At 44.6% G+C, this 19,543-nt stretch overlaps 1 protein-coding gene across 5 annotated transcripts in view; it reads left to right on the top strand.

The window, feature by feature from the left end:
- Positions 1 to 19,335, top strand: part of LCLAT1 (lysocardiolipin acyltransferase 1) — a 117,039-nt gene extending 97,704 nt beyond the window's left edge. For all 5 annotated transcript variants that reach the window (XM_055725575.1, XM_055725573.1, XM_055725571.1 and 2 more), the window contains one exon: positions 15,152 to 19,335. In XM_055725575.1, the coding sequence (XP_055581550.1) occupies positions 15,152 to 15,660 (509 nt within the window). In that variant the 3' untranslated portion in view covers positions 15,661 to 19,335. The remainder of the gene's footprint in view (positions 1 to 15,151) is intronic.
- Positions 19,336 to 19,543: the final 208 nt, after the last annotated feature.

The raw sequence follows: 19,543 nt of genomic DNA, 5'->3' as shown, positions 1-19,543 counted from the left end.
TGGAAAATGGGAGACATCCAATTGCTCCTAGCTGATGAAGACAATGTACTGTACCATGGCAAAGCCTTCCTGTGGGCAGTTCACATTTTTCCACCAGCCCTGGGCCAAGTCTCTTTCCTGACTCATTCCTCCAGAGCAGAGGTGTTGGTGCATTTACTGGTGGTTTAGGAAAGCCCTTTCCCTCCTGGGTGAAACCTCTCCACGGTTGTTTGTGTCCGTAGACCAGATATGTGTGAGAATATCAGTCTTCACCTGAAGCCTGTGCAGATGGTGCCTAGCTTGTTCATAGCCACGGAGGCAAAATGTTGGGACTAGCCAGGCTGGATGTTGACCGTGACGAGCCATGTTATGTATGCAAGCACTTAAAGGAATATATCAAGGTGCTACCGAGCTTTCTGGGGTGTGGTACTGATGTGTGTGTTTCCAGTCTCTGTTTGCTGTTCCTGTCCACCTTGGGATCTCCCAGTGGAGGAAGCTGTGGAGCGAGAACTACGCGGTGCCTTTTGTGCTCCGAGCATAGGCGTGGGGAGCAATGCGCAGAGACATCGGTCAGGTGCTCTGGAGGGAGAGCGCTTCTGACCTCACGTGTGTTAGATATAGCAACGTGCGTGTATGGAAAACATAGCTCAAAAGGATTTTCTGCTGTGACAAAGAGCTTCTCCCCTTAATTAAGCATTGTCCTCTCAACGCACTGTGTGAAATTTAGGGGATTTCATTTTTCCCAAGTTAAAATACTTAAGGAAAACAATTGTGTGCTGACAACAATAGGCTTTTTAACTTGCAGGCCATTTCTTTCTATAATTCCCATGAAATAAATTGAGCTGCCTAAGCTGATTTTATTCGTTGTGGTTTAGTTATGTACATATTCATATTGGTGTCAAAAAGCAATGTTAAAAACATTAGGAATGACTGCTCTCAGAGCTGTCTAGCACACAGTGCCAACAGAGTTAAATATTCCGCCGGAGTTCAGAGATAGAAGTTTATAGCCAATATTTTCAGGAAACCAATTTTAGACTTCTGTTCAGAGGCCTGTACAGCAAGGATTTACATTTTTCTCATCTGTGACTTTAGCTGCCAGCATGGGATTGCCTTCTGAACTGTTTAAAGTCCACAGCAGCCCCCAGCTTTAACGTGAGGGCACAGCGCATGGATTGTGAGCCTTGTCCTGGTCTTACTCACCTTGAGCAGAGCGACCCGTTCAGCTCGGTGTCGGACCAGCGTGTGCTGGGATAAGTGGTCTCTCTCAGCCTTGTTCTTGCAATACTGAGACCAGATCTGCAGATGAACCACTGGCCTGCAGCTGACTCTCTTGCTGTTCTTGAGGTAGGAATTCGGTTTTTATCTCTCAGGCTGGCAGAACAACAGCATCGTACACGTGGAAGTACAAGATGGATGCCTGGAATTCAGCTTCCATCTGGGCACAGGAATGACAGTTCAGGCACTCTCAGCAGCCTTTGCTCATTTTCATTCAAAGGATTGACTTTACTATCATTTTTCTAAGCATCCCTATGAACAGCGGTAGTTGGAACAAAACCATTAGCAAATCAGTTTATTTCCAGAGACAGATCTTTTTGCTGCTGCGCATGTAAAATTCCTGCAATCCCTCATTCATCTGCAGGGCCATGATGCTGTGTTTTCACAGATCCTATGGTATGTAGCATCCCTTTCTCTTTTCCGTGGCACTGTCCTGACAGCTTCTGTTGGTACGGTCACTCTCACATCACCAATTAAACATAACTGAGCTGGAGCTAAGGGCATTGATGGGCGCTTCCAGCAGCCATCGTCGGAGGAAATTCATCTGCTCCTAAACCTCCTTGTGTCTGTTTTCTGCAGGACACTGCAGGGTAGAGAGGCAGCCCCTTTCCATGGTTCACTTTTCCTAGCGCTTTCCCAGTGAAGGGAAGAAATGCTGATTGCATTGACGCTGCAGAAGTGTGGTGCAGGAAAAACAGTGCATGTCCTTCACCTTGGCTGGAGCGAATGAGGGGGGAGCGGCCAGCCCGCTTTGCTAGGTGCCGTCAGGATGCAGTCAGGAGGATGTTTGGGTTTATGGTAAGAACAGCTTGAGCAGCTTTTTGGGTTTTATTTAGGAAAAAATGAGGAGACTCTCAGTTATGTGCCATGGGCCATACCTTCTTAAAGAAGTGCATCCTCACCAAGAGTGGGCAGTCATACCCACAGTGGGAAGGGCTGGGGGGTTGTGCTGGTTGCTCTCCATGCCGGCCCTCCTTCCATAGCAGCTGCGAGGGTGCATGTGCTACATGAGGTTTCTCTGCATGAGGAGGATCCACACACCATCAGGCCCTTCAGCTTTATGGCTCCTTTCCCCCGGAGGAGCTCCACCAAGTAGCTGCAGTAGGGTTTGGGTCTGATCCCATGTTGTTAGGGAGGAAAGGAACTATATCATCATTATCCTTTTTAGATATTTTAACCACAGCCTGTGGAGGGATGGCAGTGCTTTATCTGACAAATATGTCACTGTCTTTCATCAACTGATTATAATCATCTTGGAAGTTCCAGTGTGTCTGTTTTTCCCTCTTCTTTTTTACTATTGTGTTTTGTTTAACTTTCCCTAATGAGCCCAGTGAAAAGCAATTGTTCTAAATAAATCATGTGCGCTACAAAGCAGTATATCACAATTATGTTTCCATTATACTTTAATTAGGCATTGCATTATTAAATTGATGTCTTTGGCTTCTTCCAGGTCTCAGACTAATCCTGAAACAAATTCCTCTTTGTGGATAAATATTAGTCAGTTGTAATTAAAGAGTATTCACTGGAGTTGCAGCTTTTCATTAAATCCCTTTCTGATTAAGATGGTTTCCCCAAGTACTGGGCTGATTAAGTTTAATAAGATTTGTCCACTTGTGTGTATCATGGTCTGGTGGAAACTGTTTTAGCACCAAGGGGATTAGGAACAATAAGTTTGTATCTTGGTGCAGGCAGTCACGGGTCTCAATGCCCGTTATGCACAGCCCTGTATGCTCTTGTGTCAAGGGGCTCTATGGTTTGCATAGAGGAAAAACCCCAAACCATGGAAATTGAATTAGTAGTGTTAGAGTTGAATATCAAAGGGCTGAGTTACATCTAGAGGGTTACAGTAAAAACCAGAAGATTAAAGTATGTTAGAAGCTCTGTTTTGTTGACTATTTCATGACTAGGGCTTTGCTCTTTAATTGAAACCCGAGTGCTTTTCTGATTTCAGACTGTAGATGTAAATATGACTGAGCTGCGAATTCAGATAATAAAACAGATGTTCCTGACAGAACCTCTAATGGCAAAGTATGAAATATTTTCAGAGCAAAATCCTTGCCCTGGGTTTAAAACAAGGTGGAGCAAAAGTATGATGTGGCTTTTTTAGTAATATATTTATCAGAGGGAAGCTATAAGCCTCACAATTTTCTGTATGCTGAAATCATGCCTCCTTGTCAGGCTGCTGGTGTGGTTCTGCATTCCTCTTGCTTTGTACACAGAATGAAAACAAACCGCTGTGACCAAGAATGGCAATAGCACAAATCAGCGAGGCATGAAACGCGAGAGATTGGCTCAGGGTGGCTGCGGAAGCACTCCATCCAAATATTTGAGGTGGTTGCTAGCAGGTGTTTTATCAACATCTAGTTCATGCTCTATTTTTGGTGCAGCGTACATTTTCATCTGGTGTTTTGGTTTGGGCCCTATTTGGAATACTGAATCTCTCAAAAGTTTGACTGTGTTTGCAGTTTCTTCTCACGCATCCCCATACGATGGTACTGGGTGCGTCATCTAGCCCATCTTTTTGTCCTGTGAGGAGTCCGAATTCCAGATTGCTCTTCCTGGAGCTGCTGAAGGCTGCGTTAACCAGGAGTGATGCCTGGGACAGTTGGAAGAGGGCAGGGCTGTAAACAGTGTCAGGTCACTAAGCAGGTGAAGAGTACTCTCTAGCGGTTGACTTTGGGTAGTGATAAGGACAGATAGCAAAGTGCACAAAATTAACGTAAGGTTTACTCGTCTGTAGCCATTAACAAAAAAGAAGGAAAGGAGAGTAAGGTGAAGAAAGGAAGCTGAACTTTACACCTGAATTCTAGAAAGCAATAGATGTAATGCACTAGAAGCCAAGGATAAAATCTCTTTTCTTTAATAATAATAACTTATTTACTTATTGCTACCGTTGCAATACAGTACTGGATGCTGTTATACTATTCATAGCACCATCCTTCCATGGGCATGAAATAAGGGCTGGCAGAAAGTGAGAAGTCCACAGTGTTTCTGAGATGGTGCACCTTGATCTCCCGATTACCGAGCGAGAACTGCCACAACTGCTTCCTTTTGAATATCTGTGGTGAATTATTTTTTTCTGCTCTTCACAGTGCCTCCCACTGGTTTTGTAGTGACTTCACAAAAGACGAAGAGAAAGCAAGTTGCGTGATCAGTCTGCAGGTTGGCTAGGGTCTAATGTTTGCCTAAGACAATGTGAAAATGATTAAAAACTATGAGAAAATTATGAGAAGATTTCCTACCCTACATACTGGCAAATCCTAGAACTATTGAAAAAAAAAAAGAGATTTATTTGGAAAGAGTATAAGCAATGGTTGTGGAAGAACTGGGGAAAATGGGTAACATTAATAGAATGAACAGGGAGATTAGGAAGGGTAATCCATTTAATGCTTGTATTTTAATTGGGATCCTGAAAGCTGGCACATGCTTTTGTGCTATAGCATGGCAGTTCATGCAAAGTGCTTACTCCTTACATCTTTAAAAATGTAGCACTTTTCCAAAAATCCTAGGGTTTAAGCCACCTATGTTGTTTACCTAGCAGGAACATCCTGCAATGTTGTGCATCATTGCTGTGACAGTTGTGTGTGTAAACTGTTGCAAGGTGGTTTGCTTTACTGTTAACTCAGTAGGACCAGTCAGAAATGACAGTGGAAATTGCAGATGGAACAGCAGGACTGGCTTACCTCGAGCAGTGCGGGGTTTGCTGCTGTAGAGATTGACGCTTAATTCCATCTGCATTGGAGAGAGATTGTTCATCCAGGCAGAGGGCAAAGAAATGTACAGGGGTGAATTACTTCTCTTTCAAATTCCCAGTGATTTTAAATGCCCAACAAGTAACACAGGAACTAGGTGGATACTCTACTCTTATCTTTAATATCACAATCTCTGTGTGTCTGCATGTGTATGATTTAGTTTAAGGGTATTTGATGTCTTATTTTTGCTTAATTGTCATGATACTTAGCCTTCTAGCAATGCTTGGATGACTAGTTTAGCTTTCTTTTTAAAAATCATAATAAATCAGCCATTTCCTAAACTACGTACATGTGCCTGTCTAGCAAGACATCTTATCATGACAAGGTAGACTATGTGATGCTTTTTAAAATTATTTCACTCCAGTATAGTAAATTATCTTCATTTCAAGCATAATTGTGATTCTTGTCTGAGTTTGTTGACTGTTTGCCAGGAAATTCTTGTTGGGGCTTAGTGGAGTTGGAGAGTTGCATACTAGTGCATCTCTGTTACATGAAATAGGATTTTTCTGTAAGAAAAAAGTAGCGATGTACTATAAGCCTAGAAAAAACCTGTTTTCTCCTTCCTAACATGTAATATAGCTATGAAAACCAAATCCTATATGTGTGTGTAGAGCAGACTTGAAGTATGGGAGGCCAGGAGAGAGCAGATATGCTGGGGGGCGGGGGGGAATAAACATGGCATTTTTGTTATCTGGATTTGATAAATATAGTTTGGGAATGATAAAGTGGTGAGTCAGTTATGCCTGGTCATCCCTAGCAACTGAAAATAACTTGTTATTCCAACCCTTTTATCCCTTCGCTCCCTCCTCTCCACATATTTTTGTGTTTTATTTATAGCTCTGACCAGCTTTTGCTTTGCAATTTGTAAAATAACCCTTCGGAGCCAGGGAGGGAAGGCCGAAGGGCAGCAGCCTCTGGGCGGGCTTGTCGATGGAGCCACTGGGTTGACGTGTTCCCCGTCGGGAGGGGATGGGACCCCCTCTCCCCTGCACCCCCCTCCCTTGCCTACTCGGAGATTCCTCTTTTAGACGAGCAGACTGGGCTGCTGAAGGCGTTGGTCAGGTTGTGCTGACAGCAGTACCCGGGAGCCCGGTGCGGTGGTTCAGCCGAGCTGGCTGTGGCTTTGCCTGCAGCTGGGTCGGAGCAGCCGTGTCCTGGGAGGTGGCAAGGTAGAGCTGTGTCTGTAAAACCTTCGTGGAGGTTGTAAGCTGTTCTGAAACGCATGAAATCCAGCACCACAACCCATACTTGTGTTTATCCCGTAAAGCATAGCTGTACGAACAGTGCCTGCAGTAATTATGAGCTAAATCTTCTGCACTTCACTTTGGTTCGACACGTGCCTAAGTATTTTTGTACAGTTTAATCCAAAAAATAAGATTTTTTGCACAGTTTAGCACTCGGTGTATCTTAACTTGCAGACCAGGGTAATATATTTCTTGATCTGCTCTTAGCTTTCCCGGCTTTCCCACATTCTCATACCATAACTGAACTACGCCATGTCTTCCTTCTTGTCTTAGCTCTGCTTTGGTTCGGAGAGGAGGAAGGGAGCTGGCAGGTGTTTCTGCTGAAGAAAAGAGCATCCCTTGCATGCCGATAAAAAAGAGGGGAGATCTGTCTCTGCTGCCCCAGTTGGATATATAAACCAATATAAACATTGGTTTATAGTCCTGCAAAGAATCATTCGATCTGTAAGAGGCGTTTAAGTCGACTAGATTTTATTGGCATTAAAAGGTCAGTGTAGTGATGCTGATTTGCAAAAAAAACCCAAAAATTGCAGGGGATAAATTATTGTTTGCTTAACTGCAGTCCTCATTTATTGGCTTATGGAGAGGGTGAGGGCAGAGATACGTTAAAGTAACAAATGTGAAGCCAGTTAGCAGACAGCAGCCTGGGGTGGGAGAATCGCAGGCTCTGTCACAGGTGAAAGTGGAAAACTCTCCCACAGCTTGTTTGTGTGCCCTGACTCAACTGGGGATCAACAGCCTTTCGTGGATGTGGTGCCAGGCTCTGTTCCCCTCGCCTGGAAGAAACGTCCCAGAAGCTGAGGAGCGGGACCTGCCGGCCACCCCGTCCCCTTTCAGCAGTGCCTGATCCCCGTGGAGATGGCTGCCCACCTCGGTAGCGGAGGCTCCGTGGGCTTGGTGTTGGGGAACGGTGGGGTTTGCATCTCAGCCCTGCTACGTGTCGCTTCAGATCCTACCCAAGTGTCCTCCTGGCATGCTCGCCGTGCCTTGTGGGCTCCGTTGCCTTCCAGGATATGGCAAAGGGCTTTATAATGATTAATAAACAGGGCTAAATACCAGCTCTGACAGCGGTGCTGTAGCTACAAGAAAGGACATAGTCTTTGGAGGCATAAAACCAAAAAACAAGTGGGGATGTTAGTACTAAATGTCTATGTATTAACTTGATGAGGCTGTTTTGGAAAGTTCTACCTGGCTCCAGCACCCACACTGTGTAAAATATTTCTAAAAATATTAGAAGAGACTCAGAGCTACAAGAGGGATTTGAGCTTTTAAAAACACACTTCGTATTGAGATTTCAGAAGCTTGATAGGTTTTGCTCGTTCAGGAGCAACATAGGATCAGACCGACACTTACCTGCATAACCACAGACAGCTCTTTAATTTATCTGAGTTATGTGGTCAGGAAGTAAAAGTATAAAAGTAATGTGTACACACACACACCCCTGATTAATTAGAGGAATTGCCTATCTCACATTAAAAGCTTTAAGGCAATGCAGGATATCTGTCTTAAAACATCCCATGGCAAAACTGAAAGCATTCTGCATAAGCTCCTGTGGCCTGTGTTATTCAGAAGATCAGATTAGATGATGATAACATTCCTGTCTGGTCTTAAAATAATTAAACGAGGTATTTGCAGAGATTTCAAAGCAAATCCTGCCCCCACAACAACTTCAGTTAGTTTTACACATTAATGAGATGTGTCATCAGGCTGCAAAACTGTGTGATTTTAACGTGTTTTAAAAAAGAATTAAGTACATGTAATGATTGCTGATAGCTACCAGGATGTCCTTGATCTTACTACCAACCGGGATGGAGGTACCTGGCGGGGGATCCCAGTATCCCTCTGCTCCTGTGTGCAGCACCCAGAGCACATTTCCTTCCTGCTGGGGAGCAGAAAGCAGCCAGGGCTGCCCCTTCCCCAGGCTCCAGCCCTCAAGGACAAGAGGTGTAGTTTCTCTAACACCTTGGTGTGGACAGGTGGAAGGTCTTCCTCTCTCCTTGTGTCACAATGCCTGTGGAAAATCAGTATAGCTAGAGGAAGAATTGGTATGCAGGATTGCTCTTCTCTGTTAATCAAGGCCAGCATTATCATTCTGTCTTTTTTTGTTTGCTTATTTGATTGCTACACTTACCCAAAAAAGATTTCCAATAACTACTGAGTTGAAAGTGATTTAGATTAACCCTGGCTGACACCGCTGCTTTAAAGAGGGCTGCCTGAAGTTCTAAATCTTCACAAGGATGATACTTCCCAGGAGGGGCTTTAAATCCTTGAAGCTACTCCCTCTTGATACTGTGTTCTCAAAGAAAAACTACTCAAATCTCAGGAGCCAAGACAGTAATATTTCCCAGTGAGCAGTTTTAGGTGGCTTTTATTTTAATGTCCAAAACCGTGTCTTTGTTTCAAAACTAACGTACAATACTCAGATACTGTGAAGCATCACTAGTTTTGTCCTAGTGGTTTCCATCTCTGCTTCAGTTATGTTGCTGATTAGTTTATGGAAATGTGAAGCATCCTTCTGTTGAGTTTCCTAAGGGAATGCTTGCAAGGTTGAGGATACTAAGGGGTGGGGGTTGGGCGGAGCTACAGCCAGCGTTTTATGGAAGCCTGAAAACTGTGGTAGCATCTGGAGCTGTGTGATGAAGGGACAGGTCTGCTGCTTTGCAGGAGAAAGCAGTTATAGCTGTATTGTGGTGGGAGGTGGAATGGACAAGGGCCTCACATATTGGTCCCACTTTTCACAGAACAGCTTATTTTAAGGTGATCACAAATATTTTGTTACGAGAGCATCTCAATATACCTCTCGCCATTCTGGCTCAATAACTCATTGGCACGTGGTTCTGTGATGTACTGTGGTTAAGAATAGCATCTTCTCTGCTGGATCAATGCAGGGGAAGAGACTGTATAATCTCCTTGTAAGATTTAAAGTAGCGTCAATGATAACTAAAGTAGGACAAATTACAGCTGCTGAGATCCTTGCTAGGTATGGAAATGGGTAGTAGCCACCACTGTTAATGCCAAGGAGACTCGGCTGCCTGTCCCATTCCAGGCTGCTGAGAGTCGGAGCAGTTCATTACATGAATTTACCTGGGGACCATCCAATTTTTGGCTCACTGATGGTCATTTTGGCTTGAAGAGCTTCTGTTCTGAATCATCATTTTGGCCCTCAAGGCGCTGCTTATATAGATCCTTTTGTCTTGCAGTGAGCTTGCTCAGCATTGCTCAGTCTCCCGGCTGTGAGCAAGTGTCCTTGTCATTGACGTGAATCATAACTGAGGAACAAGCAGTGCTTGAGCTCCCGAGTGATGCTTGTAGCAGAGGGGATGCATCCTTCCAGCTAGCCCACTTATTTGGGGCTGTGCTGTGGGGCTGAGCATCACTTCTGGCAGTTTTCACCAATTGCAACTGTTCTCTTTGCAAACGTGTTTGAAAGAAGTTGCAAGTAGTTTAATCCTGCCTTTTACATTCAGGTTGAGGTTTTTCCGCGTGGAATTAAAATACCGTGCTGACACGGTATCGTGGAACACACACACAATTGAAAGTAGTTTTCAGTTTACCTGTGACTTCATTATTTTGTACCTAGTAAGAGGCCCTTGGCTGTGAGGTTTTGTAATAGGTGGTGAGATGAAAGGTAAGTCTGCGCGCATGCGAAGGACAGGCAGGGAAAACCCAGATGGAGAAGCAGAGCCCCTGCCCCAGCTGCTCCGAGGGTGTCACAGGGAAGCCATCGGCCTGTGGGCCAGGGGTGACACCCATCAGCAAGTCAGGGGGAGAGGCTGCCGTCCATCCCCTCACTGGCTGAGGAGCGTTGCTGCTTGCAGGCCTCTGGGACTCGATACCAGGTGCCCAAGAGGAACGTTTGAGGATTGTGCAAAATTTATGATGGGATATTTAGAGGAGGAACCAAAAGTGGGGAAAGGGATGGTTCAGGGTGGTTTGGGAAGAACAAGTTTGGGGAAGTAGAGGAATAAGGAGTAAAAAGGGCTGGTCCCATGTAATGGGGCTGGTCAGTGCTCTTACCTGGCTCCGTCTGCCCCATCTTCTCATTAATCCCCATTTCTAATTGTTTTCCTGGGTGAGAGGACCCTGTGGGTGTGCATATAGAGGTCCAGGTGCCAGAAACTGGAGACGGGAGGGTCCGTGTCCGTTGTGTGGGTGCATATGTCAGTGTGCAGTCACTAGCGACTATCAAGCAGGACTAGTGGGCAAGTAGGGTAAAAGGCTTGGGAGCTGGGTGCCAAAGTGGCCATAAGTCTTGGTCAGATGGTCACAATTCGGCTGCTGGAGGGACTGCAAGGTCCAAGCTGGTGGCTGAGAAGCCTGTGAGGTCTGGGGTCAGCTGGGACCAGTTTGTATGTTTGTCTGTCTCTGCACGAGGCAGCTGGAGAAGAGGGGATCCGAAGGGCAGCTGCTGGGTGGCCCGGAGTGTCTAAGGCCAGTTGCTAGAGGGACTGCCAGTGTGTGCAAGAGGTGCGTACCAGCCGCAGCAGAGGGGCTGTGGCCCCAGGGACTCACGTGTCCAGGTGCCAGCACCTGGAAGGACCAAGAACCCAGGACCAGCTGCAGCATAGGCTGTCTGCGCCAGTTGCTGGAGGGATCCGTAGCCTGTATGTAATATATATCGATATAATTCCCACTGACATCCTAATCAACCAGCGAGTGGGACATGATGAGGCCGTTCTGGTGGCTCGAGTGCCGTGGGGTTTGTGCACGTTGGCCCATGGCTGCCCATCTGTATCACACGTGTGTGTTGGAGCTGTGTGCTCAGGCTCACCCCTAGCTGGGGCGGGCTGCTGCAGCAAGCCCTCCTCTGCTGGGCTACCAGATGCTGCAACTTCTAACGTAGAATAAAAATTGTGATGGAACAGCTGGTGCAGTGAAGGAAGACGTCTTCCTTTTTCCTTGGAAATGTTTGTTTGGTTTTTTTTAAGAAGGTATCTCTCTGATGCTGTTGTCTCGGTCCTGAGCCTGGTAAGTTCTTCCTCGGACAGCTCTTGAGCGCAGTGCCCAAAGCAACCAGCTGTGCATTGTAATGGCTTGAAGTAATGTCATGTGTCAACAGAGCCTGAAAGATAAATAACTTTGATTGGAGCACAGAAAGGTTAAAAAGAAGAACAACAGTGCTTTTGAGGCATTTTGTCATCCCAAAACGGAGGCTGCCACGTGGATTAATCATCTGCATGTTATGCAGTTTATAGCAGCTTAGCAATAATTACAAATAAACTTTATGTTCACTCCTGAGCGCTGTAGTAAGCTTTCCTTTTCTGAGGTGCTTTTGTAAAGACAGGGTATTGTTCGTGGGTATAAAGGATACGTAGTTCTACTGCTGCGGGAGGAAGGTCATGGGGCTGTAAAGCTACTGAAACCCGTGTTGCTTCGTCCTGAAGAGCTGGGCTACCTGCCTGACATTGTAGGCTTAAGGACAGTTTCTTAAGTTAATTAGATCTCAGATGCATAGCTATGAACATTATTTGATTGCCTCTGTCCTTCATTCTTTCCCTAGTATGATGTGGATACGTGCAGGATAAAGATCCCTCAGATGTGGTTTGTCCACCATCAGCTTCTCTGAACTGTGAACAAATACGCTTGCTTGCTTCATTTTTTGACCCACTGGAGAAGTAGAACGATGCAGCTTCCCTTAGGGCAATTTCTTCTTAAAACGTGCAAAGCAGTTTTTTTAAGCAGATCTTTAAATTCAGGTGGAAAAAAAACCTCTCTAAAATCAGTGACTGCCCTGTGTCTTCACTTAGGATCGCTTTCTTTGCTGGTTGACTGGCACCTTGCTATTGCTCTGAAACACGTGCTGTTAGATGTTGATCTCTAGACGGCAGACAGCGCGCTGAACTTCAGAGGGAAACAGACAGTAAAGATGCTGGAGTCAAGAACGCAGGTTCAAAACTGCCTGGTTAAACCTAGGCTAAGTGAGTTTTGTCCCTGCTCATGAAAGTTCTACCTTCATCTGCTGCGGTAACTTCTTTTCAGCAGATTAGCTTGTAGCATGTTTGGCAGTGATGCATCGACCCTGTCCATATTAAAAGATGCCGTTGATAAATCAGCGGAGAATACACAGAACCTTTTTGTTCAAGTGTGCAGGGTGGATCCCGCAGCTTTACTGCATGTAACGCTAGCAGGGCGTGCTTCTTTCAGCAGCTGTAGAAAACTGAAGCTGGTCCTTTCCACAGGCTTGCCTTGCTGGGGAATTAAAGCTTCAGGCAGCCGTTTGAGGGAAGGTTTTGAATATGTATGACCCAAACAAGGGGCCTGTTGAGAAGGGCTCTAATCTTTTTGCACATGAAACCTGGTGTTCTGGTCTTCTCTCTTTCTGATGTTTCTGTGCTTTCAGATATGCTAAATCTACCTTTGAAGTTTCATTTCTTCTTGTGTAAAATACGCTTTAATAGATGAACCTTGCAGCTGGGAATTAGGAGATAGATACTGGTTCAAGTTGGACACGCTGAGCGGGTCAAGTAATCGTCCTTTGCCTCAGTTTCCCCATGTGTAATGCAGAAAGAATGATGTCCACCTCCTGTATGCAGCTCTTTGAGATTTGTTCTGGGTAACGAATTTAGAAGCCACAATGCAGCGTAGACTTTCTACAGTCTGGCATGAAGCCCTGCTGGTAGGTATCTGCCTGGGGGTGCTGCAAATCCATATGGATGGGAGTAGAGGCTACCCTGTTCCTGGTCAGGAATTCACAGGTAGAAATATATCTGCGTGTTGAGATCAGACCAGCTGTGTGGGTGCAGGGAGTCCTGCCCAGTCCTGCCAGTCCCACTTGCACAGTCAGAAAACCTGTGTCTTAGGCAAATCTGATGATTTATTGTCTGTCATCTGTATGCCAGTGGTCCTTATGTGTAAAGCCTTGCTTTTTCAAGAATATTTGCATATAATGGCAGACTGACTGTTTAGCTGCAAAGACACAAATGACTGTAGGATGGGTGAGAAACTCATGTAGCCCAAACCAGTTTTCATAGAAGGCTTTTTTCATACAAGGATCTCAGGGGACTGAACTTTTCTGGCCTCCTTCTTGAGGTGAAGTGTGTAGGTTTTATGTGCTGCTAGGACCTGGGGAGCTATGGAGGATCAGGAGGAAGACAGGCTGTAAGAGCTGGGTATCTCTTAGAGGCGTGTAGCAGCCCTTCCCCTGGCTGGGCCAGGAACTAGGGGATGTCTGGTCTGTAGGAGGACTGTAGTTCCTTTGATGGCAGAAGTATTTGGAGTAGGGGGTGGAAAAATGCGAGCTGTTCTCAAAATAAGAATGCTTTGTGCTAAGGTGCAGCGGGCTGGCCAGCCTTTCCCTTTGCAGGGGCTGGGTTTCTAGGACACGTCCAATTTTAGCATCCCTTGGAAGGAGATCTGAAAGGTTTTACCTGTGCAGAAGAGAGTGATGCTCTGCTTAGATGGGATGTGATCCCATAGCTAGACAAAAGCTGGAGTACTGAGTTTTGCTCTGATCGCCTCTGAGGAGCCATATATAGCTCTTTAAAAACCCAAGTAACCTACCACGAAACTGTCCGAGAAAGAGCGTTGTAAGACAGCACAGTTATAAAAGACTCTGAAAAGCTGAATACGGTTTTCCCCCCTCTTACGGTATTTGGAGTTGAACTTTAGATGCATCATTTTGAACGTGGCCTTTTAAAGTAGCTTTCTATTCTGTCCTTGTCATTTTTAGAGCTGTAAAGGAAAGCCAAAATGCCAGGGAAGGGAAGCAAATGAAAAGGGGGAGCAGGGCTAAAGACTAGGTTTTGATCATCTTTGCAAGAAGTGACGTCAGCTGTGAGAACGAAGGGCTTCAGTCGCTGCGACTGGAGACAGCTTTTAGTCTCTGATTCTATTTTGCCCTGAGCCAGCCAGCCAAATAAAAACAGCGGGATAAATCACTGCTGGCAGAACTTAACAGTTATGCAACATCCAGTGCACCGTGTGCCTATTTTTAGATCGGTTTTACACTAGCAGAATTTACTTTATGAAATCGAAAAAGAATGTCTGGTCAGAGGCCGGGGGATAAAGAGGGTATTTGGGAAGTGCAAAATATAAAAAACGCTTAGTACAAAGATGTGTTAGCAAACCCCACTTTGGCAGTATTGAAATCCTTTCGAGAGTGTTGGATCAACCAGGCATGGGAATGAAGAGTAGAGGGGGTTTCAGTATTCCCTTGAATTTCTGATCTGTGGTTGCTTTTTAAATGGTTAACTATACTCGCTTTACCCAAATGGCTAGCTAACGTGTGGTTTACTTAAAGCTGGCCTTCTCCACCATTTGTGTTGTACTTTGTCTTCACCAGATGTGGAGCGCGGTAGGGAGCAGCTTCGCCTCCTGGCAGGCCCGGCTGGTCAGGTTTGGGGGAATTGTGCTGACTGGAGTGCTCTGCAAAGCTGGCTGAGCTACAGAGGTGCTCCTCACCCTTTGTGAGATACCCTAGATTTAATGAGCCTCTGATATTTAGCTGCTATATGTTTCACATATGTTTTCTCAATCTTCAGTGGGTTAGGATTGTGTGTGATTTCATTAGTTAAAAGCATTCAGCTTGCAGCACAGGTATGAATAACTGAAGATTAGTCTCAGGTACTGTGTTCTTTATCCAAGACAAGATGTGCATCTTCTCTCCTTTAAATTTTACTTTATCCTTTTGCTCCCTGTTGTGATTCTAGGTTAGTTTGAACTGTGTATAATTCTGTTCCCAAAGTTTTTTTGCTCAGATTCAGAACAGATAATAATTGGGAAAAGTTTGACCTTTCACAGCCTTTAGAGATTCTAGGAGATAAACCATTTGCTGCATAGCTAACATGTCTTTGGGATCTCTGCCACAGGTTGGACGGTTTTTAATCACAGCTTGGAGCAAATTAGCATTCTGATGATTGCATGATCTGTATTGATCTTTTTTCCCCAAACTATTTGTTCTAGGTGACAATCTTGATGCTATCCATGACATAACTGTGGCATACCCCCAAAACATTCCTCAGACAGAGAAGCACCTTCTGAATGGCAACTTCCCTAAGGAGATTCACTTCCACGTCCAGAGATATCCCATAGAGACAGTGCCCACTTCCAAGGAGGAGCTGCAGCTTTGGTGCCGGAAGCGTTGGGAAGAGAAAGAGGAGAGACTCCGACACTTCTACGAAGGTGGAAAATGCTTCAGTGCAACAGGGCAAAGCATTATTCCTCCGTGTAAATCCGAGCTCAGGGTCCTCACGGTTAAGTGCATCTCGCTCCTGTATTGGACAGTGTTCCCACTGGGTATGCTGGTGCTGCTGTACCTGTACAGCTTTGTGCAGTGGTATTTTGCAGCCATGATCATCTTTTTTGTCGTGCAGCAAAAGATATTTGGTGGGCTGGAACTAATTGAACTCGCTTGTCATCGATATTTTAAAAAGCAACAGAAATTCCATAACACGAAAATAAAAAACAATTAGTTCTGGGGTAAAGAAAGATGTAAAAATGGGTGATTTTGAGATGTCCTGCAAATTTTATGCACAGGGAAGAATTTTTGCATGAGAATTGTCTTTTATTATTGCCATTGTTAGACATTTGCACTCGATTCTGTGAAGAGAAAGAAAAATGTTAGTTATTGCTACACGTGAAAGTGGTAGTTTTTATCTCTGAATGTAATTTCAACATTGCCTCTGCAAGCAGCTAGCAACTGCATTCTGCTGTAATTAAGAAACAAATTGCTGGATTACTGAACAATCGTAAGGATGATAATAATTGTGACATGCACTGAACTTTCATGCAGAAACCCAAACTGTCCAGCTAAAGGAGACAGAGGTATGATTTCTGTACAATCGCATTGTCATAAGGGAAGCACCGGATTTGGACAGCTGGTAAGTTTAACGATGTTTTGATGGTAGGTGGAAGTTGGAGGAGAAGTTGTTCCGTTGTTTTTTTTCTATTTCAAATATTCAAACTTATATTTTTGCATAATCTTTTCCAAACACTACTGAACCTACCACTATTCAATTGTTCTGACTTGGTCACTCAGAAGGATTTTAAACCTTGCAGTCTTGTGTTTTAGTACAGAAAACAGTGCTGGCTCTGCCTCCAAATAATCTGAACTGATTATTCAATAGACCTGTGCAGCTAAGTTTGGATTTTTCACTGTTTCCATACTGTTTTGCTGTCCCTCTTAGCTGTGGGAGACTTGTTCCTCCTGTAGTATACAGAGCTGCAGGATAGGGGAGCTAATTTTTTGTTGGTTTATTGGTATTTTTTCTCCTAGAGGCAAAACCAAGTGTCTGTCCCTTGAGTAGCTGGCAAATGTTTTTCAAAACGTTTTCCTTGTAGACATTATTTGCTTGAAAACATTTAATTTTCAGAGTAGGCGAAATATCTTTTTTTAAGCATGTATTTTGGTTTTCACTTTGCTTCCTAAGTCATTTAAAGTGTCCGTAGACTGCTTGTTCTGCACGTGTCAGCCAGACCCGCTGAAATGCCCCTGATGCAGTGGTTGTCTCCTTATAGGTGCAAGAGATGGGTTTCAGACTTCTCACAGCACAGGGAAACCGAGCTACATCTTCCCTTTGCAATATTGTCTTTGATTGCCTGCTGGCATCATTACTTTTCCAACTTTTGGGGGTTCTTTGGGGTCCCATTATAATACTTCCCCTTATTTTCATGACATTCAGAAAATCTGAAGGTTTAAACTCAGACAAGGCACTTGCAAGTGCATTCCTTGTCATATATAACAAAAGTCATGTTCACGCTCACATGGTTAAAGACATAAACACTGGATCAACACTTCCGAGACACCAGGCTGGGTTTGGTTTTCAACCTCAAAAAAACGTTAGGTCGCTTGATGAACTGTACTGCTGCAGACCTTTCATGACTTACTGAGTATTTGTTTATTGCACGAAGGCGTGTCTGAGCGGAACAGAGGTGGCCTGACGCCATACGTTGAGTGGCATTGCCATGAAATGGGAAAGTATAGAATGCAAAATTTATCTTGTACTGTGTTGAGTATCTCAAGCGTTGGGTCAGCATGGTAGACACATCTGTTTTCTTCTAAATTACAGTAGTAAACATGTTGTATCAAAGGCCATTTTTTGAATGAATCACCAGCTTCTAGTCAACCTTGCAAGGTGACAAGTATTTTTTAATCTGTGCTTATAACTAGTTGTTTATTACGTGGAAAGTACTTGAAGCCATCTGTTTTACTCTAATTTTTTAAACCCCTTTTTTCTTAAAACCGAATAAAACTAGGTTTATATTTAGGGTTATGTTTCTTAATGATTTTTTCGTATTTATATTTGAGTACCTGATGTCTGACAGCTGGTGTTTCATTGTCACGAGTGGAAGGATCCTTTCTGCCCTATGAGGACTTTTTAAAACGTGATTCTGTGATACCAAAGGCATGGCTGCACCTTAACTCGACATCGCCTGGTTTTTCTTTGCCTGATATTCCTTTGGTGCGATTCCCTGCACATCCCAGGTAGCTCACCGCAAGGGAAAACCAAAAAACCTCCTTTATGGTTAATGCAGAGGAGAGCTAAAAGGCAGTTTCTAGTCTGTCCTGAGCCGTGGCTGTGCTTTCACACCAGGAGTAGCCATGGCCAGCCCACTCCAATCGCCTTAATATAGAGTGTTCAGGAATCGCTTTGGAGGACAGGTTATCGATGTTGGTGACATAAGTACCAGCTTCGCTTTTCTCAGTCGCTCAGAGAACTTTGTGGTGCCCTCAGATGTATCAGAAGCGTCAGTGTGAGTCTTGGTCATGGAGCGGTGAGAGATTTAACTTCTGTGTGATCAGAGTTGGGCTCTGAAAATCGTATGCAATCCATCGCTGACCCTTACGAGGGGTTTTCTCCCAGCTGGAGTCAAACACGTAACCTACTGTAATGTGGTAAACATCCTGCAAGTCTGTAATTCAGCCTCCTCTCTCATGTATTTGGATCAAAGAGAAAGAATAATCTTGTCAGCTGCTCATGTCGCATTTGCAGTGCCTGGCTCCGTGGCGTGGGGCAGCACGTGGGAAGTGAAGAATCCTCCTCTCACCGGGAAGGGTCTCGGCTTTCTGACTGACGCAAATTTTCAGATTATGTGCAACATTTTCCAGCTCAATTAGAAATGCAAGGCGGGGTGTGTGTGTGTGTGTGTGGTGTGTAAACTTTGAATAACAAGGAAAAGCTTTGTGGATGTAGAAGCTTCTGTTTAAAAAGTGGCTAAGGAACTGTAGGAAGATCTTTTTGTGAATGGTTTTTTTTCTCTCTTTGGTCAAATTGTAGCCTTTTACTCAGAAGGTACTAATACACAGATTTTTTTGGTGACTGTTTTGTCCTCACCCTGTTTCCCTATTCAAAGTACACACCAAGATGGCATGTAGGAACATGGGTCGGTGGTGGACTTGGCAGTGGTAGGTTTACAGTTGGACTCTGTGATCTTAAAGGTCTTTTCCACCCTAAATGATTCTATGATTTTGTGCTGGGTAAATCACTTGGAAGGGTTTTCAGTGCTGTTAGGTTAAAGGTGCTAGTACTCCAGGAATCACGTACCCCTGTCTCATGGGATGCATATTGGCACGAGACTCAGCTCATTCGTTAGCACGTTTGCCATGGCTCCCCTTCCCTCGCGGTCCCAGCAGCCGCACTGCTCGGCAGCGACTGCTCCGTCTGCGGGACCTGCAGGTCTTCCTAGGTCTGGCGTAAAGTTATTTGAGATCCGTGACGTGCTTTAAGGATCCTCCTCTCGTTTGCTCAGTGAAATGTTTCCTCATCAGCGTCAGGGTTTTCATTCTCTCTGCTCGGAACAGAAGGCTGAAATCCTGCCATCTGTGTTTGTCATCAAGGTCAGCTGGGTAGCAGGGTGTCAGCCCAAGACATATCTCTCTTGGCTTCAAAGCTGCAAGGCCTGAAGCTGGTCTGTAAGGTGTTGTCTTAATCATATGAAATGTAGTTCCTAGTTTTGCGCATTGCATCGGTCTGTTGTTTAAAAAAAAAGATCTGTGTTTTTATAACTTGGTTTTATATGTACACTGTGTGAAACACCAGGATACTACAAACCTACAGAAAGCCTTAGTTTTCAGAGTTCACTATTATCTTAGAACGTTTTAACCATTTACCAGTGACTTTACAGCAACAATAAAGACCTGAAGCATTGCATGTGTTCCATTTTGCCTTTTTTTTTTTAATTATTTTTTTTATTTTTTTTCTCCTGGGCATGCATTCTGTGTGCTGCCCTAAGGAGCAAACCTTGTCTTCGGTGCCCTGCTGCCTGCTTGGGGCAGCCTGGTGCCCGCTCAGGTGCCGGACCCGTGGTTCCGGGCTGTTGGGGTGATGCAGCTCCCTTCTTGCCGTGGGAGGCTGG

This window comes from Falco cherrug, chromosome 13, assembly GCF_023634085.1.
Source record: "Falco cherrug isolate bFalChe1 chromosome 13, bFalChe1.pri, whole genome shotgun sequence".
Taxonomy (NCBI): Eukaryota; Metazoa; Chordata; class Aves; order Falconiformes; family Falconidae; genus Falco; species Falco cherrug.
This window is presented reverse-complemented; position numbering and strand designations above follow the sequence as displayed.